This window comes from Theropithecus gelada, chromosome 13 (assembly GCF_003255815.1).
Source record: "Theropithecus gelada isolate Dixy chromosome 13, Tgel_1.0, whole genome shotgun sequence".
NCBI lineage: Eukaryota > Metazoa > Chordata > Mammalia > Primates > Cercopithecidae > Theropithecus > Theropithecus gelada.
Genome location: NC_037681.1, coordinates 74,479,806 through 74,503,122, shown reverse-complemented (window position 1 = coordinate 74,503,122; position 23,317 = coordinate 74,479,806). Strand labels below are relative to the sequence as shown.

Below are 23,317 nucleotides of genomic sequence, written 5' to 3'. Positions count from 1 at the left end.
GAATTTATTTAACCAAGAGAATCACTTGCTATGTTTATTTAAAATACAGATTCTTAGGCCCTGTCTTAAGAATCTGGTTGGCTGGGAGCAGTGGCTCATGCCTGTAATCCCAGTGCTTTGGGAGGCTGAGGTGGGCGGATCATGAGGTCAGGAGTTCGAGACCAGCCCAACCTATATGGTTAAACCCTGTCTCTACTGAAAATACAAAAATTAGCTGGGTGTGGTGGCTCTGTACTCCAGCCTGGGTGACAGAGCGAGACTCCGTCTCAAAAAAAAAAAAAAAATCTGATTTAGGTGTGGGATAGCACCGGCTTTAATAGAGACAAGATAGACTTCTCGAAATGCATTAGACACATTATAGCTGAGCCATTTCCCTTCCCTATTAGCAATTCAGCCTGCTTATACAGAATGATTGTATCACAGAGTTAGTAGCAAGTAAACTGGAGAGCAAATGAGATTTCAAAGACTACTGATATGCTGATAGGGGACTCAAGATTTAAAACAGATATGGAGATACCTGGACTAGCACCTACCCTCAAAGAAGTTTGAGCTGTGTTAGTTAAGACAGAGAACTATTTTTTTGTTGAGACTGGGTCTTGCCATGTCACCCAGTCTGGAGTGCAGTGGCTATTCACAGGTGCCATTGTGCACTACAGCCTTTAACTCCTGGGCTCAAGCCATCCTCCAGTGTCAGCCTACTGAGTAGCTAGGCATGTACTCAACTAGAAGCCTGACTCATTCATATAAAATCTTTTTCGTTTTAAAATAATGAATTCTGTTTCTGAGACTCTTCCCTAGTAAACTATTCCAGTAGTTTTTAAAAGATGATTTTTTCCTCCTCTTCTAAGACAGAATTTGTTTTATATATTCTCAACGTATCTTCTGGCACTGAACTAATTAACTCCCTCCCCTATCACCTATACTAAATATGAGGGTAGTTATGTTATTTTAACTAATTGATATAATGATTCTGTAATTCATTAAAGAAATGAATTTTGGCCTGGTGTGATGGCTCACGCCTGTAATCCCAGCACTTATGGGAGGCCAAGGAAGGCAGATTACTTGAGGTCAGGGGTTTGAGACCAGTCTGGCCAACATGGCAAAACCCCATCTATACAAAAATACAAAAACTAGCCGGGCATGGTGGCATACGCCTGTAATCCCAGCTACGCAGTGGGCCGAGACAAGGGAATCGCTTGAACCCAGGAGGCAGAGGTTGTGGTGAGCTGAGATTGTGCCCCTACACTCCAGCCTGGTCGTCAGAGCGAGACTCCATCTCAAGAAAAAGTATTTTAATGGCTTTGATCTTCTTATGTTAACAGGAGACAAACGCCAATAAAAGGAAGTTAACACATACTGGTATCAAGTACTGGACAAGACTTTTTACACAGTAAAATTCATGCACTGATATAACCACTTTATGAAGTAAGTATTCTCTTCACAAAAGAGGAAGAGAGACTAAAAGACGTTCACTGACATGTCTAGGATCACATAGCTAGTATGTGTTATAATAAGAAATTTGGTGTTTGTCTCAGGTTCTTAACACAGAGCTCCTAAAACCTAGGAGCTTCCCAAGTGATGGGAATGTCTTACTTGTAAGGAGCCCTTTTTGATCACCCTATTGCTATCTGGATAGAATTTGTCCTGGATAGTTTATGTTAATGAGGTTACTTAGGCGGAGCCCCTAGATAGCCTCAGGATGTGGCTTACTACATCCCAATTATCATGGCTTACTACAAAGACCAAGTGACTGATTAGCCGGTTGGAACTTTCAGACCCACCTATTGACCTCGGGGAAGGAAAGAGGGAGGGGGGTCTGAAAATCAAACTCTGTAACTCTTGGGATCTGATGAGCTTCCAGGTTCCCGAATCTAGTGTTGGGGGAGTGGCATGCCCAGAGGAAGCCTAGAAGGTCTGCAGGCACCCCCTTGCCTCCCACCCTGCCATACCTTGCCTTATGCAGCTCTTCCATCTGGCCGTCCCTGAATTGTATCCTTTATGATAAACTGGTAAACATAAGTGAAGTGTTTCCTTTAATTCTGTGAGGCGTTCTAGCAAATTATTAAACCCAAAAAGGGAGTCATGGAACCCCTGATTTATAGCTGATTGGTCAAAAGTACTAGATGCCCAGACTTGCAATTGGCATCTGAAGTAAGTGGAAGCAGTCTTGTGCAACTGAGTCCTTTACTTGTGGGTCTGATGTCAACTCCAAGTAGACGAGTGTCAGAACTGAACTGAACTGTAGGGCACCCAACTGGTGTCAGAAAATTGGTTGGCGTGAAGAAGTAAAACCACACATTTTGGTGACCTAGTGTTCTGTGCTGTATTGGGTGTGTTTGGTTTTTCCTCTCTTGTACACAGTAAGTTAAAGAGAGGATTTTGCACTGGTCTTGTTGGCGTGTGCCTGGGAGTCCCAGCTATCCGGGAGGCTGAGGTGGGAAAACTGCTTGAGCCCAGGGGTTCAGAGCAGCCTGAGCAGCCCCATCTCTGGATAGGGAGAGAGAAGAAAAAAAGGATTTTGACCTAGGTCTGAATTCAAAGTTCATGCTCTTTCTCTATGTGCTGCTTCCTACTAAAATCTATAAATAACCCTAAAATAGTCAATTATATTAGCCTTTTCTTAAACTATCTTTGGCCAGAACTACTGAAAAGGAGGAAAAGACTCTTATGACCCTTTTCTGTTCTTGTTCAGATATGTATGTTTAAAATGTGTACAACAGGATAATGGAAAAAATAAAGGAATTTCATAATCTGCCATTGACTACATGACAACACTGCTTGTGGACATTTTATTCACTTTAAAATAAATATTGTGCTGTAAACTGTTCAGAAGTGAAATCTATATTACAGTAGGCAAGTACAAGGGATACACAGCACAGTGTTTTGTTAGAGCAAACCATTCTGAGTCTCAGAGAAGCATCACCAACTGTCTACATCAGATAGATACTCTGAGAGTAAACATACTCATAAGAAGAAAAAATAGATAAAAGTTCTGAGAGAGAAGCAACCTATTATAAATAAGAGTTTCTTAAGATTAACAAGGGTGAGGACAACTCCCATGTGAGCCTCTACCATGTGCCCAGTTTCTACTTTAACACCTTGCAGAGAGCAGTTGCTATATAAAAATCTGTTGAAAGGATTTCAGGCACTAGAATTTACATATTTTACATGGTCTCTCATTTAAACCTATCAATTTCTTTCTTCATGAATTTTACTTCATTAGCTAGTTATATACATTATAATTTACATAATAAATCTATTATTTAAAAACTTTCAATAGGTACAACAATTATGACATTTGATTAGGCTGGACTCTAACTTGCTTGGATGAGATTTATTTTGGAATCACAGTATCCAAGCAAAGAAAAACAATCAGTTTATAAGACACAATAAAAATGAAAAAGAGCGAGACAAATGTCTGCCTTAGAAGTTTATCAATAACCTCTTATATACACATATATATTCACAAAGTGTTTGAGAGTCATTTTATACGATCTTTTAGAAGAGGTCCAATGGCTGAGAACTCTATAATGAGACACGGTCGGACAGAAATTATCATGGCTTTCAATGATCTTTTCTTTCCCCTAACTTGAATATCCTTTAGTTGGGGAGAGAAAGAAGTCCATTTTCATCTGCTGTATCTAAGATTTTACAGATCACTGGAGATTCAACCTAAAGAAGAAGAACAAAGCCATTAAAAAGTTGCTAAGCTGAATACTTTTCAGTACTATTCTGCTGAATGGATACATGTAGTTAGAGTTGCTAGAAGCATGAGTCCTTATTTTAGATAAACATCCAACATTATTTCTACAAATTAAGCTTCTTGAAAAACAACTTTTAGTCATCCATACAGAATATCAGACAGGTGGAGAAAATATTTTTAAACAAGCAGGGGAGGGAAAAGGAACAAAGGACAGGAATAAGACAGGAATACATAGCTAGATTTTAGACAACAAAAATGATAGAACATTATGGCAAAATAATTAAGTGTATTTAAAATAAAAGGTAAAGAAAAATGTAACCCAAAGATGGAATACATGTTGAAATTATCAGATGTTATAATAATTATAATAAACATGATGAAGAAAACATGCACGACCAGATAGGAAATTTCAGCAGAGATAAAAAAGAACCAAGTGGAGGCCGGGCGCGGTGGCTCACACCTGTAATCCCAGCACTTTGGGAGGCCGAGGCGGGCGGATCATGAAGTCAGAAGATCGAGACCATCCTGGCTAACACAGTGAAACCTCGTCTCTACTAAAAATACAAAAAATTAGCTGGGCGTGGTGGCACACGCCTGTAGTCCCAGCTACCGGGGAGGCTGAGGCAGGACAATCCCTTGAACCCAGGAGGCAGAGGTTGCAGTGAGCCAAGATTGTGCCACCACACTCCAGCCTAGGCGACAGAGCAAGACTCCATCTCAAAAAGAAGAGAAAGAAAAAACAAACAAACAAACAAAAAGAACCAAGTAGAAATGTTAAAAGATAAAAAATACGCCAGTGATAAATTCATTCACTGGACTGGACACGGCAGAGGAATTAACAAGTTTGAAGACAGCTTAATAGAAATGACCCAAATTGAAACAAAGGAAGAAAAGTGTGAATAAAGGAGTGTCTGAGATTTTGGGACAATTTTATACTAATATGTCTTACTGGAGTGTCAGAAATAGAGGAGAAAAAGAATAGAGCAGAATAAATCTTTGAGGAGATAATGTCCAAAAATTTCCCCAAATTGATGAAATGTATCAACCCACAAATCCAAGAAGCTCAGTGAACTCCAAGCAAGATAAATACAGAGAAAACCACATTTAAGCATTAGATAATCAAAGGTAGAACCATAGTCTTTAGAAGGAAATACAGGAGAACATTTTCATGATTTTGGGGTAGTAAAAATTTCTTTTTTTTTTTTTTTTTTGAGACGGAGTCTTGCTCTGTTGCCCAGGCTGGAGGGCAGTGGTGCAATTTTGGCTCACTGCAAGCTCTGCCTCCCGGGTTCACGCCATTCTCCTGGCTCAGCCTCCCAAGTAGCTGGGACTACAGGTGCCCGCCACCGCACCCGGCTAATTTTTTTGTATTTTTAGTAGAGACGGGGTTTCACCATGTTAGCCAGGATGGTCTCGATCTCCTGACCTCGTGATCTGCCCGCCTTGGCCTCCCAAAGTGCTGGGATTACAGGCGTGAGCCACCGCGCCCGGCCCGTAAAAATTTCTTAGAACACAAAAAGTGTTAGCTATTAAAGAGGAATAAATGATAAATTGAATTTCATGAAATAAAAAATTTTTGGTCACCAAAAGACTTTAGTAAGAAAATGGGGCTGGGTGCAAGTGGCTCACACTGTAATCCCAGCAATTTGGGAGGCCGAGGCGGGCAGATCACCTGAGGTGAGGAGTTGGAGACTAGCCTGGCCAACAAGGTGAAACCCTGTCTCTACTAAAAATACAAAAATTAGCCGCATGTGGTACCATATGCCTGTAATCCCAGCTACTGGGGAGGCAGAGGCAGGACAATTGCTTGAACCCAGGAGGCGGACGGAGGTTGTGGTGAGCTGAGATCGTGCCACTGCACTCCAGCCTGGGTGACAGAGTGAGACTCCATTTCAAAAAAAAAAAAACCAAAACCCCAAAATCAGCCAGGCATGGTGGTGCATGCTTGTAGTCCCAGCTACCTGGAAGGCTGAGGCACAAGAATTGCTTAAACTTGGAAGGCAGAGACTGCAGTGAGCCAAGATTGCACCACTGCATTCCAGCCTGTATGGTGGCTGAGCCTATAATCCCAGCACTTTGGGAGGCCAAGGTGGGAGGATCGCTTGAGTCTAGGAGTTTGAGACCCATATGGCCAATAAGGCAAGACTCTATCTGTATTTTAAAAAAAAAAAAGAAAGAAAAATGAATAGGCAAGCCACAGACAGAGAAAAAAATATGTGCAATACAAATACAAAGTTAATATCGAGACCTCTGTTAAGACGTGTTGAGAAGTGAGGACCTGAAATGTTCTCAACACATAGAAATAATAAATGCTTGTGGTGATGAATATTCTGAATACCCTGACTGGATCACTACACATTCTATGGATATAACAAAGTATCATATGTAACCAATAAACATATACAAATACTATGTATCAATAGAAAAAAAAATAAACAACACAACACCAAACAAAAAGTGTTACACTTAGTCAAAGACTTCAGGCACAAAAATATTATATACTATATGATTCTATTCATGTGGAATCCAAAAAAGAGACAAAACTAATCTACAATGTCATAAATCAGAAAGGAGTATCTTTGAGCAAGGCTAAGTGGTGTTTACTGGAAGGGAGTATGAGAGAACTTTCTGCAGTGACATATCTTGTTTTGGGTGATCGTTACATGGGTATATATAATTGTCAAAACTTTTCACGCTCAACACTTAATATCTGTGGATTTTATTTCATGTAAATTATCTCTCAATAAAAAATGTCACAAAAAACCATGTCAACTACTACACAAGTGGTGTGTGGACCATATTAAGCCTTGGAGACTACTGAAGGTCCTGCCTAAATTTAATGCAAAAAATTAAAACATGGCGGCCGAGCGCAGTGGCTCACACCTGTAATCCCAGCATTTTGGGAGGCTGAGGTGGGTGGATAACCAGAAGTCAGGAGTTTGAGACCAGCCTGGCCAACATGGTGAAACCCCGTCTCTACTAAAAATACAAAAATTAGCTGGACGTGGTGGTGCGTGCCTGTAATCCCAGCTACACGGGGGGCTGAGGCAGAAGAATCGCTTGAATCCAGGAGGCAGAGGTTGCAGTGAGCTGAGATTGTGCCACTGCACTCCAGCCTGAGCCACAGAGCAAGACTCTGTCTCAAAAAGAAAAAAAAAAAAGAAAACAAAGAAAAATTAACACAAGGCTCAAAATTGAATTTTTGATTATTTTCTTTTTAACTTACCCCAAGAATATATTGACAGGAGTGAGGCTCTAGCATATATACAGTAACAGCGTGAGGCGAATCTGATTCTTTACACCTAAAACAGAGAGAACTTTAAGGTATTGCCCAAATCATTTAAAGTGAGATCACTGCTAATAGCTGTACTCTTAAAAATCCCATTCAAGTGGACCCTGTATGATTTAATACAATTTTATCAATAATTTAAATAGTATACTTTCGTAATTATTCATAATTATACTTTTTGTTTACATAAAACTTTTGTCCATAGGAAGCAGGTAAAAGAAAAAGGCATATAGCATGATTTGATGGTCTGACTTACTTTAGTTTTACAGTCACCTGTCTTGGTTTGTCCGTTATATCACAAATATCTCCATTTCCATAAAAATGTGACACCATCCTGAATCAGAGAAACACACAAGTTTTATTAAACTAAAATCTCACTAATAGAATAATTGTAATGGGTAAGGTGAGAAGATGGTTAGAGGGATCAGTTTAACATTAGCTAAAAAATAAACCTGACTATATTCTTTAAAAGAGTATTTTTAGGGTTATCTCACAGACGCAGTCTCTTGGATTCTATAAAGAGAATATAAGAGAGAGAAACTTCATACTGGCTTAGTTAATAATGATTATTTTCAGCTTGCATATTATTTATTTGTATACAAATAATTATGGTTAGATCCCTTTAAAAAATTGTTTTAAAGTTATCAGTTTCCCTAGCCCACTATATTGTTTTGTGAAACAGTTCTTTGCTTCCGTCCTCCATCAAGCTACTCCCATTAAAATACTGTACGTTAGGCACTGTAGTATAGGAGACAAAGCCTAGGCCAAACTGTCAATCTCAAATGAGCAGGATCCAAAGAAAAGCTTCATTTTACCAGTCTAACACTCATGCTTCAACATATATTGTACATGATACCACGACTGTTTTCACATAAAACATATACCTACAAGGATAAGAGAAATCAATCTGTTTAGTATAATAATTAAATGTCTATGTTTTAATTTTGCTGACTTTGACTCTGATCAGCCCAAAAAGTCAGTACACTCTGAAAACAATCCAAATCATCTGTTTTAGGAAGGAAAAGGTAATACCCAAGAAGGAACAAGAAAGAATAATTTAAAACATACTGAGTAAAAGTCTACAAGAAAAGCTAAAGTGTAGTTATTCTTGGGAAATGAGATTAACTTACTGGTGTTTTGACAAGATATACTCATATATCCTAAAACAGATGTGAGGTAGTTTTTAAAAAATAGCCTCAGTTCTAACAGAATTGAGTCATTGTTACTAACAACACCACCACTCTCATTAATGTACTACCCCCATTGTTAAAGGCAGCAACCCAGGTTTATTGCATGCTATTCTCCTTTACATAAATTACCTCTTAAATGACACAATAATTGTAAGAGGCAAATACCATTAGACACCAAAAGTGACAGAAAAAAAGATTATGTCATTTCTCCAAGGTAGGAAGTGATGAGCCAGCATTTGAATCCAGGTAGTGTGACTCCAAGGACTGTGCTCTGAACTATTACACTGTGTTGCTTCCCCAAGAAAAGAAAACTAACCTAAAAGATGTCCCTTGAAAAAAACTAACCAGGGATTTTACTTAAATGTTTGAATTTTTTTGTTTTTCAATATTTTGAGTTTTAGAAATTCTACTAATTAGCTACAAAGGCAAGTAAAGTGAATCTTTACCTGACTGTCTGGGTACCATCATCTTGAAGATGATAAGCTCTAGCAGTATTCTTCTTAGCCCATTCAATATGCTCTTCTTGGTTCCATGTCCCGACAACCACAGAGGTTTTCCCACTGTCCTTGTCCTAACACAGGAAAAAATATTTGTGATAATGCATGCTTGATATCATCAAGTAGATATTTATGCTGATGACCTGACCTTCTTGTAGGCTAGTCTTTATCTGCACAGTGGATCTATATTTAGGTGTAATGATATTAGTCGAATTCAATGAGTGCAAATTTAAGTACATTATCTTCTTTATTCCTTGCTTCTCTGAATAACGTAACTAATTTCTAGTCAGGCTAGCTCTAAATGTAGTTATTATTGGCCCTTCTATCTCTTTTCTCTTCTACAGATCAGTCCCATCAGTTCTTTCCTGGAGATTTTTCAGCTTTAGACTCTTCCTCTACTTTTTCACTGACAGCAACTCACCCCACAACCAAGGGTTTAATCTCTCATACCTAGATAATACTATCACATACTACTGCAATTCTTAATTCAATCTTTGGCCTCTATCTCTTCCACCGCAGCCTAACTTCATCCTATGCAATGTTATACTGATCTTTCACTATTCATTTGGTACCATACTTATTTCTCTATTGAAATTGTCTATCCAGAAACCCCTTTTCCCATCCTGCTTTTATTATTTTTTTAAACACTAACTACATACTGTCTTATATATGGACATCCTTCCTTCTTTCTTCTTCCTTTTCCTTCCTACCTCCTTGCATTCCTTTGATTTCTTTCTTCACAATGTATGCCAGACAACCATGCTGGGCACTAACAGATATCTGGTTAGTAGAATTAAAAACCCTTGGCTGAGCGTGGAGGCTCACACCTGTAATCCCAGCATATTGGGAGGCTGAGGCGGGTGAAATCACCTGAGGTCGGGAGTTCAAGATCGGCCTGACCAACATGGAGAAGCTACTCTACTAAAAATACAAAATTAGCCGGGCGTGCTGGCACATGCCCATAATCCCAGCTACTCGGGAGGCTGAGGCAGGAGAATCGCTCGAACTCGGGAGGCAGAGGTTGCAGTGAGCCGAGATTGCGCCATTGCACTCTAGCCTGAGCAATAAGAGGGAAACTCCATCTCAAACCAAACCAAACCAAACCAAAACAAAAAACCCCTATGGTGGCAAAGAAAACAAGCAGGGCCAATGCCCAGTAGAGCTTAGTGCCTAATTTAAGAGATAGCTAATAACATTTGGTTTTAGCTACTAGAATAAGTTCCTGGATAGGCAGAAATTAGAGCTACAAAGTGAAGTGTTTAAGAGGTTGGATATGGAGCCAGACTGCCTGGGTCTGAATTCTAGTTTCCCCAGTTACTACCTATTTGACCTTAGGCAAGTTATTGAACCTTTATTTCTGTTTCCTCATCTTGGAATAACAACCACTTCTTAAGGTTGTTATGAATATTAAAAGAATATGTGTAAAGTACATAGTGCCTGGCATACAGTAAGCACCCTATTTGCTAGTTACTATTACTTTTAGTATCTCTCTAAATACCAAACACAGTTCCCTAGAAAGTTCCAGGTTATACAACCTTGGCTAAAATAAGTTTCATAAAACCTAGTGTTGGCAAGCGTATAGGAATGTAGCCATTGTTTATGGGAGTGTAAACTGGTCTAACTCTGGAAGGCAATTTTCCAGTATGCAGATACTTTGACCAAGGAAGTCTGTTGACAGAAATGTCCCTTATGAATATATTTGCAAAAGTATAGCAACAGAACTATTTTTTTTTTTTTTTTTTTTTTGAGACGGAGTCTCGCTCTGTAGCCCAGGCTGGAGTGCAGTGGCCGGATCTCAGCTCACTGCAAGCTCCGCCTCCCGGGTTCACGCCATTCTCCGGCCTCAGCCTCCCGAGTAGCTGGGACTACAGGCGCCCGCCACCTCGCCCGGCTATTTTTTGTATTTCTTAGTAGAGACGGGGTTTCACCGTGTTAGCCAGGATGGTCTCGATCTCCTGACCTCGTGATCCGCCCATCTCGGCCTCCCAAAGTGCTGGGATTACAGGCTTGAGCCACCGCACCCGGCCAACAGAACTATTTTTAAATGTTGACTAAAACGTATCACAGCAAAAACTGGAAACAACTTAAACGTCCATTAGCAGAGGTCTGGTTAAATACACTGTGGTACAGACATAATCCTCTGTACCTGCTGAAAAGAGTGAAATTGAGTGTTGCTGACATGGAGCAATCTCCAAGATACTAAGTGAAAAGAACAAGTGGCAGAACAGTGCATGATCCCTTCTCTATAAATAAAAAAGTTATACCAACATCTATACATATGCATTTTTTTTTTTTTTGGTGGAGGGCAATGAAAATGTTAACAGTAGTTAAACTTTTTTAAGAAGTGGTATGATGGCAGAGGAGACAGATACTTCTCATTTAAAATTTCTGGCATACATTTCTTTAAGAAACTTATCGGCTGGGCACGGTGGCTCAAGCCTGTAATCCCAGCACTTTGGGAGGCCGAGACGGGCGGATCACAAGGTCAGGAGATCGAGACCATCCTGGCTAACATGATGAAACCCCGTCTCTACTAAAAAATACAAAAAAATAGCCGGGCGAAGTGGCGGGCGCCTGTAGTCCCAGCTACTCAGGAGGCTGAGGCAGGAGAATGGCGTAAACCCGGGAGGCGGAGCTTGCAGTGAGCTGAGATCCGGCCACTGCACTCCAGCCTGGGCGACAGAGCGAGACTCCGTCTCAAAAAAAAAAAAAAAAAAAAAAAAAGAAACTTATCAGGTATTATAAGGGTTGTAGTTTGATGATACCCTTTTTCTGTACTGTTATTAAAAAAACAAACATCTGCAAAGTAGCAGGAATAAATGGAAAGAATACCTAAATGAAACCCCTTAGGTTTAAGTGAAAACAAAACAAAACAAAAAACAAACCCAACACATCCTAGTCTATGGATGTCTCATTCATTTTGGAAGATGTAAATGTGGAAGGTGAACCGACAATCTGTCCCAGTATGATCTATCTTGGAATTTGAGATCAGTTCAAAACATTATGAGTGGGCAAATACACACTTTTCTATTTTGGGTATTACTTTCTTTTTTAGATAATAAAAATGGCCTTTTAAAGCAGCTAGGTTCATACTCATTAATTAAAGCTTGTCTTCAATACCTAGCAGCTTACTTTACTAAACAAAGTATAAGTAGGACAAATAACATAATTGGAACTTGAACCTCAGAATTTAAGCAGGCTAGCTCAAGTATGGGAAAATATGCTGAGTTATAAAACTATAAACAAAAGTAAGAATAAGAACTCAAAAAGTTTAATCTTAAAACTTATTTTAAACTTAGATGATATGGTATTTTCTTTTTTAAACATTTTAAAAATTTTTTGTAGAGATGGGATTTTGCTCTCTTGCTCAGGCTGGTCTTGAACTCCTGGCCTCAAGTGATCCTCCTGCCTTGGCCTCCCAAAGCGTTTAGATTACAGGCATGAGCCACTATGCCTGGCCCAGGGTATCTTATTCTTTTGGCTGAGAAACTTGCTGTATTTACCCAATTTTTGTAACCCTAGCGATAATGTATGATCTTACCATTTATTTTCTTTCTTTTTTGTTTTTTTGAGGAGTCTCGCTTTTTTGAGACAGAGTCTCGCTCTGTTGCCCAAGCTGGAGTGCAGTGGCATGATTTCGGCTCACTGCAACCTCTGCCTCCCAGGTTTGTGATTCTCCTGCCTCAGCCTCCCGAGTAGCTGGAATTACAGGCATGCACCTGGCTAATTTTTGTATTTTTAGTAGTAGAGATGGGGTTTTACCATGTTGGCCAGGCTGGTCTTGAACTCCTGACCTCAGGTGATCAGCCCACCTTGGCCTCCTAAAGTGCTGGGAATATAGGTGTGAGCCACCGTGCCCGGCCTCATTTTCTTAATTATTTTTTTGAGATGGAGTCTCACTCTGTCACCCAGGCTGGAGTGCTGTGTTGCAGTCTTGGCTCACTGCAACCTCCTCCGCCTCCCAAGTTCAAGTGATCCTCCCACCTCAGCCTCCTGAGTAGCTAGGATTACAGGCGTGCAGCACCACTCCCGGCTAATTCATTTTCTTAATTTAAAGATGAGTTATAAGAATGATTAATTTCTTGATCAAAGCTACAGAGGTATAGCCACAACAGCTCATTATTCTACTAGGCTCATAGTAATACAAGCATGTAAGTAATTAATAAGCAATATCACTTTAAGGTTACTGATTTGGTTAACGCCAAATGTTCTATTTTCCAAAATTTGGAGATACTTTGATTATACTAATCATATTAAAATCATCTCATAATTAAAAGTTACACCATTCCCCCTTTTTTCTACAATAGATTTTTAAAACTTTAAACCATCTAGTGGTAGAATGACATATAAATGCTATTCTATACCTCATGGTATTGATGTACATGTTTGCCATAGCAGAATTCATATTTCCACCAACCAACACCCTAAAAAAAAGAAAACATATTAGATCAAGTTAAGCACTGGGCCTCTCTCAATAATGCCACATGATAGTAATAGAAATACATGTTATTTTTAAAACCTGTAAAAGCAATAGTATGGCTGAATATTAAAATAAAACATTACTGAGAAATTAAAGACAAATACAGAGAATATGCACTATCTTGGTAAAATTTTAAATACAATAAAACAAAAATTCCATTAGTAACTGTATTTCCCACTGGTGCTAATAGTCAGGGTCAAAATTTTTAACTTTGTAAAGGGAGATGTTGGCTGGGTGCAGTAGATCACACCTGTAATCCCAGCACTTTGGGAGGCTGAGGCAGGATGATTGCTTGAGCCCAGGAGTTTGAGATCAGCCTGGGTAACATAGTGACACCCTGTCTCTAATTTTTTTTTTTTTAAAGGGAGATGTTAATTCTAGTTTGAAATGTGATTGCTACATAACCAAAATGTGGGATATACAATCACATGCTCGTTCTAGCAATCAACAAGAATCACATATGATTGCCAGAGAAAAGGTCAAATTTTTACCTTGTGAAATAAAGAACATAAAAGCTATGGATTAGATTATAGACACGTGGGGAAATGAGACTGCAGAAAGAAAATGTTCTTTGAGGATGACAGGATCCTGTCATTTCTCTATAGAAAAAAATCCTTTTCAGTGCTGTTGATGCACCAATGACCATACCTGGCAGGTAAAGTTGTAAAATAAATATTTAAATGGAAGATTTACTTCTCACCCCATGAAAGCAGTAAGAACCACTAAGAAACTCTTTTATGAGCTGGTCATCTGTCAATTTGGATATGTGGGTTGTCCCAACAGTGAGGATTGGCTGAGAGCCAATAGCAATGGACTTGTGGATCGCTGGAAATCTCTCTTCTTTTGTTGATTGCAAATCTTCCTAAAATTAAACACACACATCTTTAAGGGTTTCCATGCCACACTTAATTTTTTTTTTTCCAGTTATGGCTTAAGTTATTATTTTTAAACTGCAGAAAATTTGAAAAATAAATTGTCCACTTGATTTTAATACATTTTAAGGTAATGGACTTTGCAGCACTTAGCATAGGGAGAGCTCTAGACGAATGTTAGTTCCATCTATCAGTTAGGACCATCCTAAACATTAAGGGATAATTTCCATTTCATATATTTTGTCTCATTCTTCTTCTTTTCTTTATTTTTGAGATGGAGTCTTGCTCTGTCGCCCAGGCTGGAGTGCACTTGTGCGGTCTCAGCTCACTGCAACCTCTGCTTCCTGGGTTCAAGCAATTCTCCTGCCTCAGCCTCCCAAGTAGCTAGGATTACAGGAGCCTGCCACCACACCTGGCATTTTTTTTTTTTTTCCAGTACAGATGGGGTTTCACCATGTTGGTCAGGCTCGTTTCATCCTGATCTCAGGTGATCTGCCCACCTTGGCCTCCCAAAGTGCTGGGATTATAGGCATGAGCCACCGCACCCAACCTTGTTTCATTTTTCTTAATAAGTACTTTGCTCTACTTGCTAAGCTCTGTGTCCCTACACTGGTTTTGGAAAATGTGGTCACTAAGGGTAAATAAAGAATAACAAACAGGGTAAAGAGAGCTGGGTTCGAATAAATATGCATATTAGTTACAATTATTAAAATATAACAGCAGCATGCCTGTAATCCCAGCTACTTGGGAAGCTGAGGCATGAGAATCTCTTGAACCTGGGAGGTGGAGGTTGCAGTGAGCTGAGTTCACACCACTACACTCCAGCTTGAGTGACAGAGCGAGACTGTGTTTCAAAGAAAAAAAAAAGGCAATAAGGGTGCAGAGAACAGGAGACTCAGAGAGGAAGAGGTGGCTCAAATAGGCTTTGACTAAGAACTGAAGTATGAAGACTTCACAAAGAGAAAAACCCTCAATCAATTCTTGAAACATGAATAATAATTTGTGATTTATGTGTTTATCTGTGTGTTCTGTGACTATGTGTGTATATATGCATATAGACTTGAGGAAGAGGTAAAACCAAAGATGTGGGGGTGTGATATTTAAAACTAAAGAGATAAGCAGGTGCTATATGGTAGAAAAGTAAATGCTGAGAGATTTGGACATTATTTTATAGGATTCAGGCAAAGATGTGCTGTGATGATATTTTTTAGTATATATGGTAGAAAAGTAAATGCTGAGATATTTGGACATTATTTTATAGGATTTAGGCAAAGATGTGCTGTGATGATATTTTTAAGTATTACTTCAGCAGTGGCAAGGAAGAAGGAATAGTAGGGACAAATTTAGAGGGAGAGAGTCAAGTTAGGAGTTATAGTAACCCAGGTGAGAGATGAAGAGAATCTAAAGTAAGGGAGTGACAGGGTTGGATGTAGAGAAAAGGATAGCTATTATTAAAGAGGTTAATACATTAGGATCTGGTGGTTAAATGGGTATTGACTGGCAAGGAAATGAATCTAGACCAGAATTTAAAAAGTGAGTGCACCAATTATAAATGAATAATTTATAAAAATTTAGATAGTACATGGGTTCCCAATAAATATATGGTGGATACTATGTCTCCTTTTTCACTTGCTGTAGTTACCGTTAACCAACTATGGTTCTTTTGCTTCTATTTCAGCTTGTAGGAGTCAGTGGACAGTTACTCCAGAAAGCAATGAACTTATTCTCTCTTCCTCCCAATATTAGGAAAAACAAGGACTGTCAAGATGTTGTCTTATTTTTTGAAAGGTCTTTGAACTTTATTGTATACCTTTTTCCACATTCAGAGCCTACTATATTTTGGCATTATTTTAGGTGCTCAGTATTAAAAATCAAGCAAATATAGCCATTACTCCAAAGGAGTAAGGGTCTAACAGACTAAACTAATAACCTGGGGTTACACGAACCCTCTGTTAAGGTTAATGAAGAAAAACAATAATGCTGCATAGTGAAACCAGAAGCTGAGATAAGGGGAAGAGGTAGCAAGAATAGAAGCATGACCTTTTATTACTACTTCTGTACAGAACATCCATTTTCATTTTTAAGGAAAATTATTCTAATAAAAATAGGATGGTAGTTTATATAATAGAGTAGAAAATTCATTAAATGGACTGCTAATAGTCCAGTAATCTCTCAATTAATATAATAGGCAGAACATCAAACCAAAACTCTGATAGCCAGATTTGTATTTTTGTTTATAAAAGAAAAAAATTCTTTATCTGTATGGTAAACGCTGACCTCACACTTAAGAGGCAAACCATACGCCAAATACACATTTTCAAAAGAAAAGTTATGTGTAACAGATTTATAGAAAAGTGATTCTCAAATAAAGATGATCAGTTTTAAGTAACTACTCACAGTATCAACTAAGATTTTCATATGGCACATGTACCCTAAAGATACTAAGTATCAACATCATTGATCATCAGAGAAAAGCAAATCAAAACTACAATGAGATGTCATCTGACTCCAGTTAAAATGGCTTTTATCCAAAAGACAGGCAATAAGAAATGCTAGCAAGGATGTGGAGAAAGGGAACCCTTGTACACTGTTGGTGGGAATGTAAAGTAGTACAAACACTATAGAGAACAGTTTGGAGCTTTCTCAAAAAACTAAACATAGAGTTATTGTAAGATCCAGCAATCCCACTGCTGGGTCTATATCCAAAAGAAAGGAAATCAGTATACTGAAGAGGTATCTGCACTTCCATGTTTGTTGCAGCACTGTTCACAACAGCCAACATTTGGAAACAACCTAAGTGTCCATCAACAGATGAATGGATAAAGAAAATGTAGGGTTGCCCAGGTGCAGTGGTTCACACCTGTAATCCTAGCGCTTTGGGAGGACAAGGCAGGAGGAGTGCTTGAGCTCAGAAGTATGAAACCAGCTTGGGCAACACAGCGAGACCCTTTCTCTATTAAAAAAATTATTTAAAAAAGGGGTACATATATACAATGGAGTACTATGCAGCCATAAATAAAAATAAGATCCTGTTGCTGGGTGTGGTAGCTCACGCCTATAATCCCAGCACTTTGGGACGCTGAGGTGGGCAGATCATCTGAGGTCAGGAGTTCGAGATCAGCTTGCTCAACATGGTGAAACCCCGTCTCTACTGAAAATACAAAAATTAGCTGGGCACGGTGGTAGGCGCCTGTAATCCCAGCTACTTAGGAGGCTGAGGCAGGAGAATCACTTGAACCCGGCAGTTAGAGGTTGGAGTGAGCGGAGATGGCACCACTGCACTCCAGCCTGGGCAAAACAGTTAGACTCCATCTCCAAAAAAAAAAAAAAAAATTAGATCCTGTCATTTGCAACAACATGGATGGAATTGGAGATCATTATGTTAAGTTAAATAAGCCAGGCAGAGAAAAACATCCCATGTTCTCACTTATTTATGGGATCTAAAAATCAAAACAATTGAATCCATGGAGATAGAGAGTAGAAGGATGGTTACCATAGGCTGGGAAAGGTAGTGGGAGGTTGTGGAGGAGGTGGGGATGGTTAATGGGTACAAAAAAAACCCTTAGAATGAATAAGACCTACCACTTGATAGAACAACAGGGTGACTATAGTCAATAATACTAAAAGAGTATAATTGGATTGTTTGTAACACAAAGGACAAATGCTTGGGGGGATGGATACCTCATTCTCCAAGATGTGATTATTATGCATTGCATATCTGTATCAAAGTATCTCACATACCCGGCCACACGTGGTGGCTCATGCCTGAAATCCCAGCACTGTGGAAGGCTGAGGTAAGCAGATCACTTGAGGCCAGGAGTTTGAGACCCACCTGGGCAACATGGCACAACCCCGTCTCTACTAAAACAAAATAAGAATTAGCTGGGCAAGGTGGCACATGCCTAGAGTCCCAGCTACTCAGGAGGCCAAGGCACAAGAAGCACTTGAACCCTGGATATGAAGGTTACAGTGAGCCAAGATTGTGCCACAGTGAGCCAAGACTTCACCACAGCACTCCAGCTTAGGGGAAAGAGTGAGACTCTGTCTCAAAAACAACAACAACAACAACAAAAGAGTATATGTAAAATATCTCATGTACTCCATAAATATATATACCTGCTATGTACCACAAAAATTAGAAATTAAAAAAAATGCTGAGTATTTTTATTTTATTTTATTTTATTTTATTTTTTTGTTGAGGTGGAGTCTTGCTTTGTCACCCAGGCTGGAGTGCAGTGGTGCAATCTCGGCTCACTGTGACCTCCGCTGCTCAGGTTTGAGTAATTCTTGTGCCTCATCCTCCCAAGTAGCTGGGACTGCAGGTATGCATTACCGTGCCTGGCTAATTTTTTTGTATTTTTAGTAGAGATGGGGTTCCATGTTGGCCAGGCTAGTCTTGAACTCCTGACCTCAAGTGATCTGCCTGCCTCAGCCTCCCAAAGTGCTGGGATTACAGGCGTGGGCCATGTGCCTGGCCTCTGCTAAATATTTTTAAAGCATTATCATCTGTAGGTTAAAAAAATTCAATTTTTCTCGACTGGCAGATTAAACACATTAATTAATTAATTTTGAGATAGGGTCTTACCCTTTTTACCCAGGTTGAGTGCAACCTTGAATTCCTGGGCTCAAGTGATCCTCCCACTTCAGCCTGCTGAATAGCTGGGACTACAGCTATATGCTATCACGACTTTTATATCACTGGCTGATTTTTTAAAATTTTTTGTAGACAGGGTTTTAGTTGCCTAGTTTGGTCTTCAACTCCTGGCTTCAAGCGATCCTCCTGCCTCAGCCTCCCAAAGTATTGGGATTATAGGCATGAGCCACCAAGCCCAGACTAAACACATTATTTAAAGAGAAGTAAACTGGCATTTTTTCCTCGAAGAGTAATGAAAGCTGGGATTTATGAAGCATTTTGATTGAGCTAACTTTTAAGTATGTGCCAGTATACTTTACTATCAAAGGGAAGACCAGAAGAAAATTCTAGCCCAAATCTTTTAAAATAGCATTTCAAATTAAACTGTGGAATTAATCACCTTTTCCTCCCATCAGAATGACAGTGTTGGTCACAACATCCACAGAGAGTCCAGTAATACTTTTGCAAAAGTACTCAAGAGGAAGGGAAGAAACAAGCCTTGCAGCCAAGTATTAGTTTCCTCTGCCTTCTGGTTTAATGTAACACCCATAGGTAAAACAACCAGTCTTAGCCATGTAAGTGCTATGATGGAGGACTGAATGAAATACAAGACCACAGAAGAGGAAGTAGTTATCTCTTTCTGGGTTAATCCACTGGAAGTTTTGGCTCATTTCTAAAGGAAGTAACATTGGAATCACATCTTCAAGCATAAGTAGAAGTTCATGAGCAGAAGGGGTGGGAGGAGACAATGCAAGAGAAGAAAACAGTATGCTGAAAGTCAAGGAGGGCTGGGTGTGGTGGCACATGCTTGTGATCTCAGCACTTTGGGAGGCAGAGGCAGGAGAATCACTTGAACTCGGGAGGCGGAGACTGCAGTAAGCCTAGATCACACCACTGCACTCCAGACTGGGTGACAAAGCAGAACTCCGTGGTACTTTTAAGAAACTCTAAGTGGTTCAAAACAGCTGGGATAAAGGGAATGGTGATGAAAGATGAGGCTGAAGTCAGACCACAAAGGGGTTTGTATTACATGAGTGATGATTCTATCCTGAAATGTATTATGTGTTAACTACCAAGAGATTAAACACATAATCAAAGGGTGATTTCAGAAACAGCATTTTATCAGCTGTGTGGGAAGAATTAGAAAGGGGATGTGTTAAGAGACAAGTTTCTGGTTCCAGGAAATAATGAGGTCCTGAACTAATGACAGGATGGATTTGAAAAGCCTTTAGAAGATAACACTGATGCCTTTTAGTGAATGATTAGAGTTAGAGATAAATGAAGAGATACAGGTAAGAAAAATGACTTAGGTTTCTAATTGGTCAATTGGGTAGAACACAGGAGAAGGCAAGAAAAGGGTCAGCATGAAAGAGAAAAAAATGATGAGTGTGAGATTATTAAAAATGTTTATGGCTATGCCCAGTAGGCAGATGAAAATGGAAGACAGTATATTAAACTGGGGAGGCAGTGCACAGAAGTGGTTAAAAGGGCAGCAATGAGCTGAAGAATTAATAATGTATTAGGAGATACAGATCGAGTTTTAGTCTATTTTTTCAAGAGAGTTAGCTGGGACAAATACCTAAAAATTAAATTATAATGAGTAGGATGTCAAACTTTAAAATACAAAATTATGAATATAAGAGAATATTAAAATAGCTTGAGTAGTACTAGAATAAGGAAAAGGATTAAAATCAATGAAAAATGAAATTCAAAAGGTTGGGCCAGTAAAACAAATTACTACTATTATACTACAGAAATCATTAAAATATTGACATATGCTGTGAAATTTTAAAAATGAAGCACTGAAAAGCTATCATTAGACAATTCTCATACCTCTTTATTTCTCCTAAAAGGCACCCTTAGTATTTCTTCCTGCTGCTCCAACTGCCTCAGGGTGAGGGGCTTAAATGGCGATCCTGGCAGTGATTGACAAAATATGTCATTCACAGGAGATGCTCTGAACCTATTCAGTAGGAACAAAGCATTAAAGCTATGCACAGAACACTTTAAAGCATGTGTGCATTTTATGTTTAAAATATTAAATGCACATCCTACCTATATTTAGGATGACTGCACAAGAGTGGTGTCAAAATGACAACTTCATATTCACAAGTTGTAACTTCAGCTACTGAAAGAATTTCATGCTTAGATTCAGGATGACATATGTACATCACAGTACTTGATCTGGGCCGGTTCTGTTTCAAACTACAAGGTGTACCATTTCCCATTCCCACAGGATAGTATGGTGTCATCTGACCTTCGATATTTTTAGTGGGAATCTTAAAAAAAAGAGTATAAGACAGACTTTTAATTAGACATGGAAATGGGACTAAGGATGGGAGAGGAACTTATTATTCTGAAAGGAAGAAAACTATACATTTTACTTATTAACTGAAAGGTAATATTTCTATATTTTAAGTTCTCCCTCTAATAATATTTTGATTCATAAGTTTTTATTTGAGCAAATATGTATTTTCAGAGCTAGTTTAATACAGCAAAAAGATTATTTGGTGCCAAAATTAACATGTTAAGTAAAAGTACATTTATATAAAGGGCCACAAAATAATGATTAATATGAATTATTCTCAACAGTTCTAAAGAAAGAGACTAAGATAAAATATAGAAACTTACTATACTGGGCTGCTCAGAGCTTTCTTCTCTAAACTCTTGGTGAATGTTACAGTTTAGATTCGACAGGTCTGAAGGCTGATTTGCCAAAAAATAGGGTTGTATAGTAAAACACTGTATTCTAAAACAGAAGTTTAAATACAGTGCTGACTGGTTCATCAATCTGCTTACTCTTCTTCCCCGTTTTTCATATTAACAGCAATACTAGCCAGCATGTAAACTCCTATATAAATCTACTTAAGGCCAGCAAAAGACAAATTAAAAAATTTTCATGGAATGAAGGAATAAAGGATAGAACCTGAGAAGACAAGGATCACTAACAAGTTAGCTCCCATACTTTTCTCTACATAAACACAAGAAAAATCTACTGTAAGAACTTTAAAAAAAGTCACTGTTTATAGTATCTCCAAGCAAGCTCTTTGGAGGCAGGGATCTCATCTTCTATCCCTTTAGTACCCTGTCAGCACTATGTCCAAAACCAGCAATAAATAAATGTTTTCAGGAAAAAAGGTTTTGAGATTTCCTTATATGTATGTGATTTTTAAGCCAGTGTCTAAAATTAGAAAATCCTGGGTTCAAATCCAAGCTTTAAATTTACTAGATTTATGACTTTGAATAAATTTCAGTTTTTGTCATTTGTAAAAGTAGAATAATAATATACAGTCGTGCACTGCATAATGACGTTTTGGTCAACAATGGACCTTATATAAGACAGTGGCCCCATAAGATTATAATGGAGCATATACAGAAATCTGATATATTGCATTTGATATTTGCATTGCGGTAGCGGAAATAACTGCTATTCAGTAATGGTAATGAGAACTTGGTTTTCCATGGGGAAAAAAACATAAATAAAAATATACATACCATGTAGGTCTGTGTAAGTACACTCTATTATGCTCGCACGATAATAATAAAATCACCTAACCACATAATTCTCATAATGCACCTCCACTGTTAAGCGATTCATGACTGTATATTAAAAGGTTTTTGGAAGAATTAAACATTAGCTTTTGTTACATGTCTGGCAGTGTCTAGCTTATAAACTGGGGCTCAAAAAATAGTTTTCTTCCCTTACCATTTTCTTCCTCTTCCTTTATCATTTTACACTTTGAATTCCATCTTTTGCTGTCTTCCAGAGTCACAGTAAATAACTATTTTAATCTCAAAGGTAGTCTGTAAAATTAAAATCTTTTAAAACAGCAATGCTATGTGTGTCTATGCTTAGCTTATCAAGTCTCTCCAAAGCTACCCTTTTAAGTTATAGGCATCACTTTTAAGTAATTTTCAAGGCCTTTGCCATTTTACTTTACTTCTAAAAAAAGTCTCAGTATGGTATTAAGCCATTTATGGAAATATCCTCTATTAATAAGTTATTTTTTAAAAAACTCTATAAACATTTTTGGGATTTAAAAATTGTGATTAGGTTTCCTGAGGAATTACTCTTTTTAAACAACCCTATGTTACAGACATCATTTATCCATTCTTTCAATTAACATTTATGAAGTGCCTACAATATGTCTAACACTCTGCTTGGTACTGTGGGGTAAACAGATAAAAGACAGTCCCTGCTTTTAAGATGCTTGCAGTTTGGTAGTTTGTTATTTATATTATAGTTTACCCGTTTTGCCCACAGGAGAGGGGGATCAAACAAGAGAAAAAAATGCAAAAACCTCTTAACAGTTTCAAGTGTTACATAGAGGGAACCACTGCTAAGCACAGAAGTGATATAATGCTATAACAGAATCTTTCCCAGACACATCAGTGACAGATTTATTTTTGTATAATCTTAAGAGTAAATAGAAAGACCACAGTGTAACTTTTCTCAGAAAAAACAAATATACTGCAAAGGTTCTTTGACCCAATCCTTTGAGGTATTTGACAGATGAAGAATAAGAACACAAAGCTATATTCTGTCAGTTAGGTTATATAAATTCATACCTCACTAAGTGTTAAGAGTAAAAAAAGCAACATCTGTCACTTGCCTCATTTGATTTTTCCTTTTCTTCTGCTTCTCGTTCTGTG

The 23,317-nt window shown here is 38.4% G+C and overlaps 1 protein-coding gene across 3 annotated transcripts in view; it reads right to left on the bottom strand.

The window, feature by feature from the left end:
• Positions 1 to 2,762: 2,762 nt before the first annotated feature.
• Positions 2,763 to 23,317, bottom strand: part of ERLEC1 (endoplasmic reticulum lectin 1) — a 32,983-nt gene continuing 12,428 nt past the window's right edge. The window contains exons 6-14 of one of the 3 annotated variants that reach the window (XM_025405772.1): positions 23,278 to 23,312; positions 20,720 to 20,943; positions 20,498 to 20,627; positions 13,860 to 14,021; positions 13,044 to 13,103; positions 8,629 to 8,753; positions 7,249 to 7,326; positions 6,930 to 7,005; positions 2,763 to 3,672 (exon numbers count right to left, since the gene is read on the bottom strand). In XM_025405772.1, the coding sequence (XP_025261557.1) occupies positions 3,601 to 3,672; positions 6,930 to 7,005; positions 7,249 to 7,326; positions 8,629 to 8,753; positions 13,044 to 13,103; positions 13,860 to 14,021; positions 20,498 to 20,627; positions 20,720 to 20,943; positions 23,278 to 23,312 (962 nt within the window). In that variant the 3' untranslated portion in view covers positions 2,763 to 3,600. The remainder of the gene's footprint in view (positions 3,673 to 6,929; positions 7,006 to 7,248; positions 7,327 to 8,628; positions 8,754 to 13,043; positions 13,104 to 13,859; positions 14,022 to 20,497; positions 20,628 to 20,719; positions 20,944 to 23,277; positions 23,313 to 23,317) is intronic. The other 2 variants (XM_025405773.1, XM_025405774.1) reach the window with 2 other exon arrangements.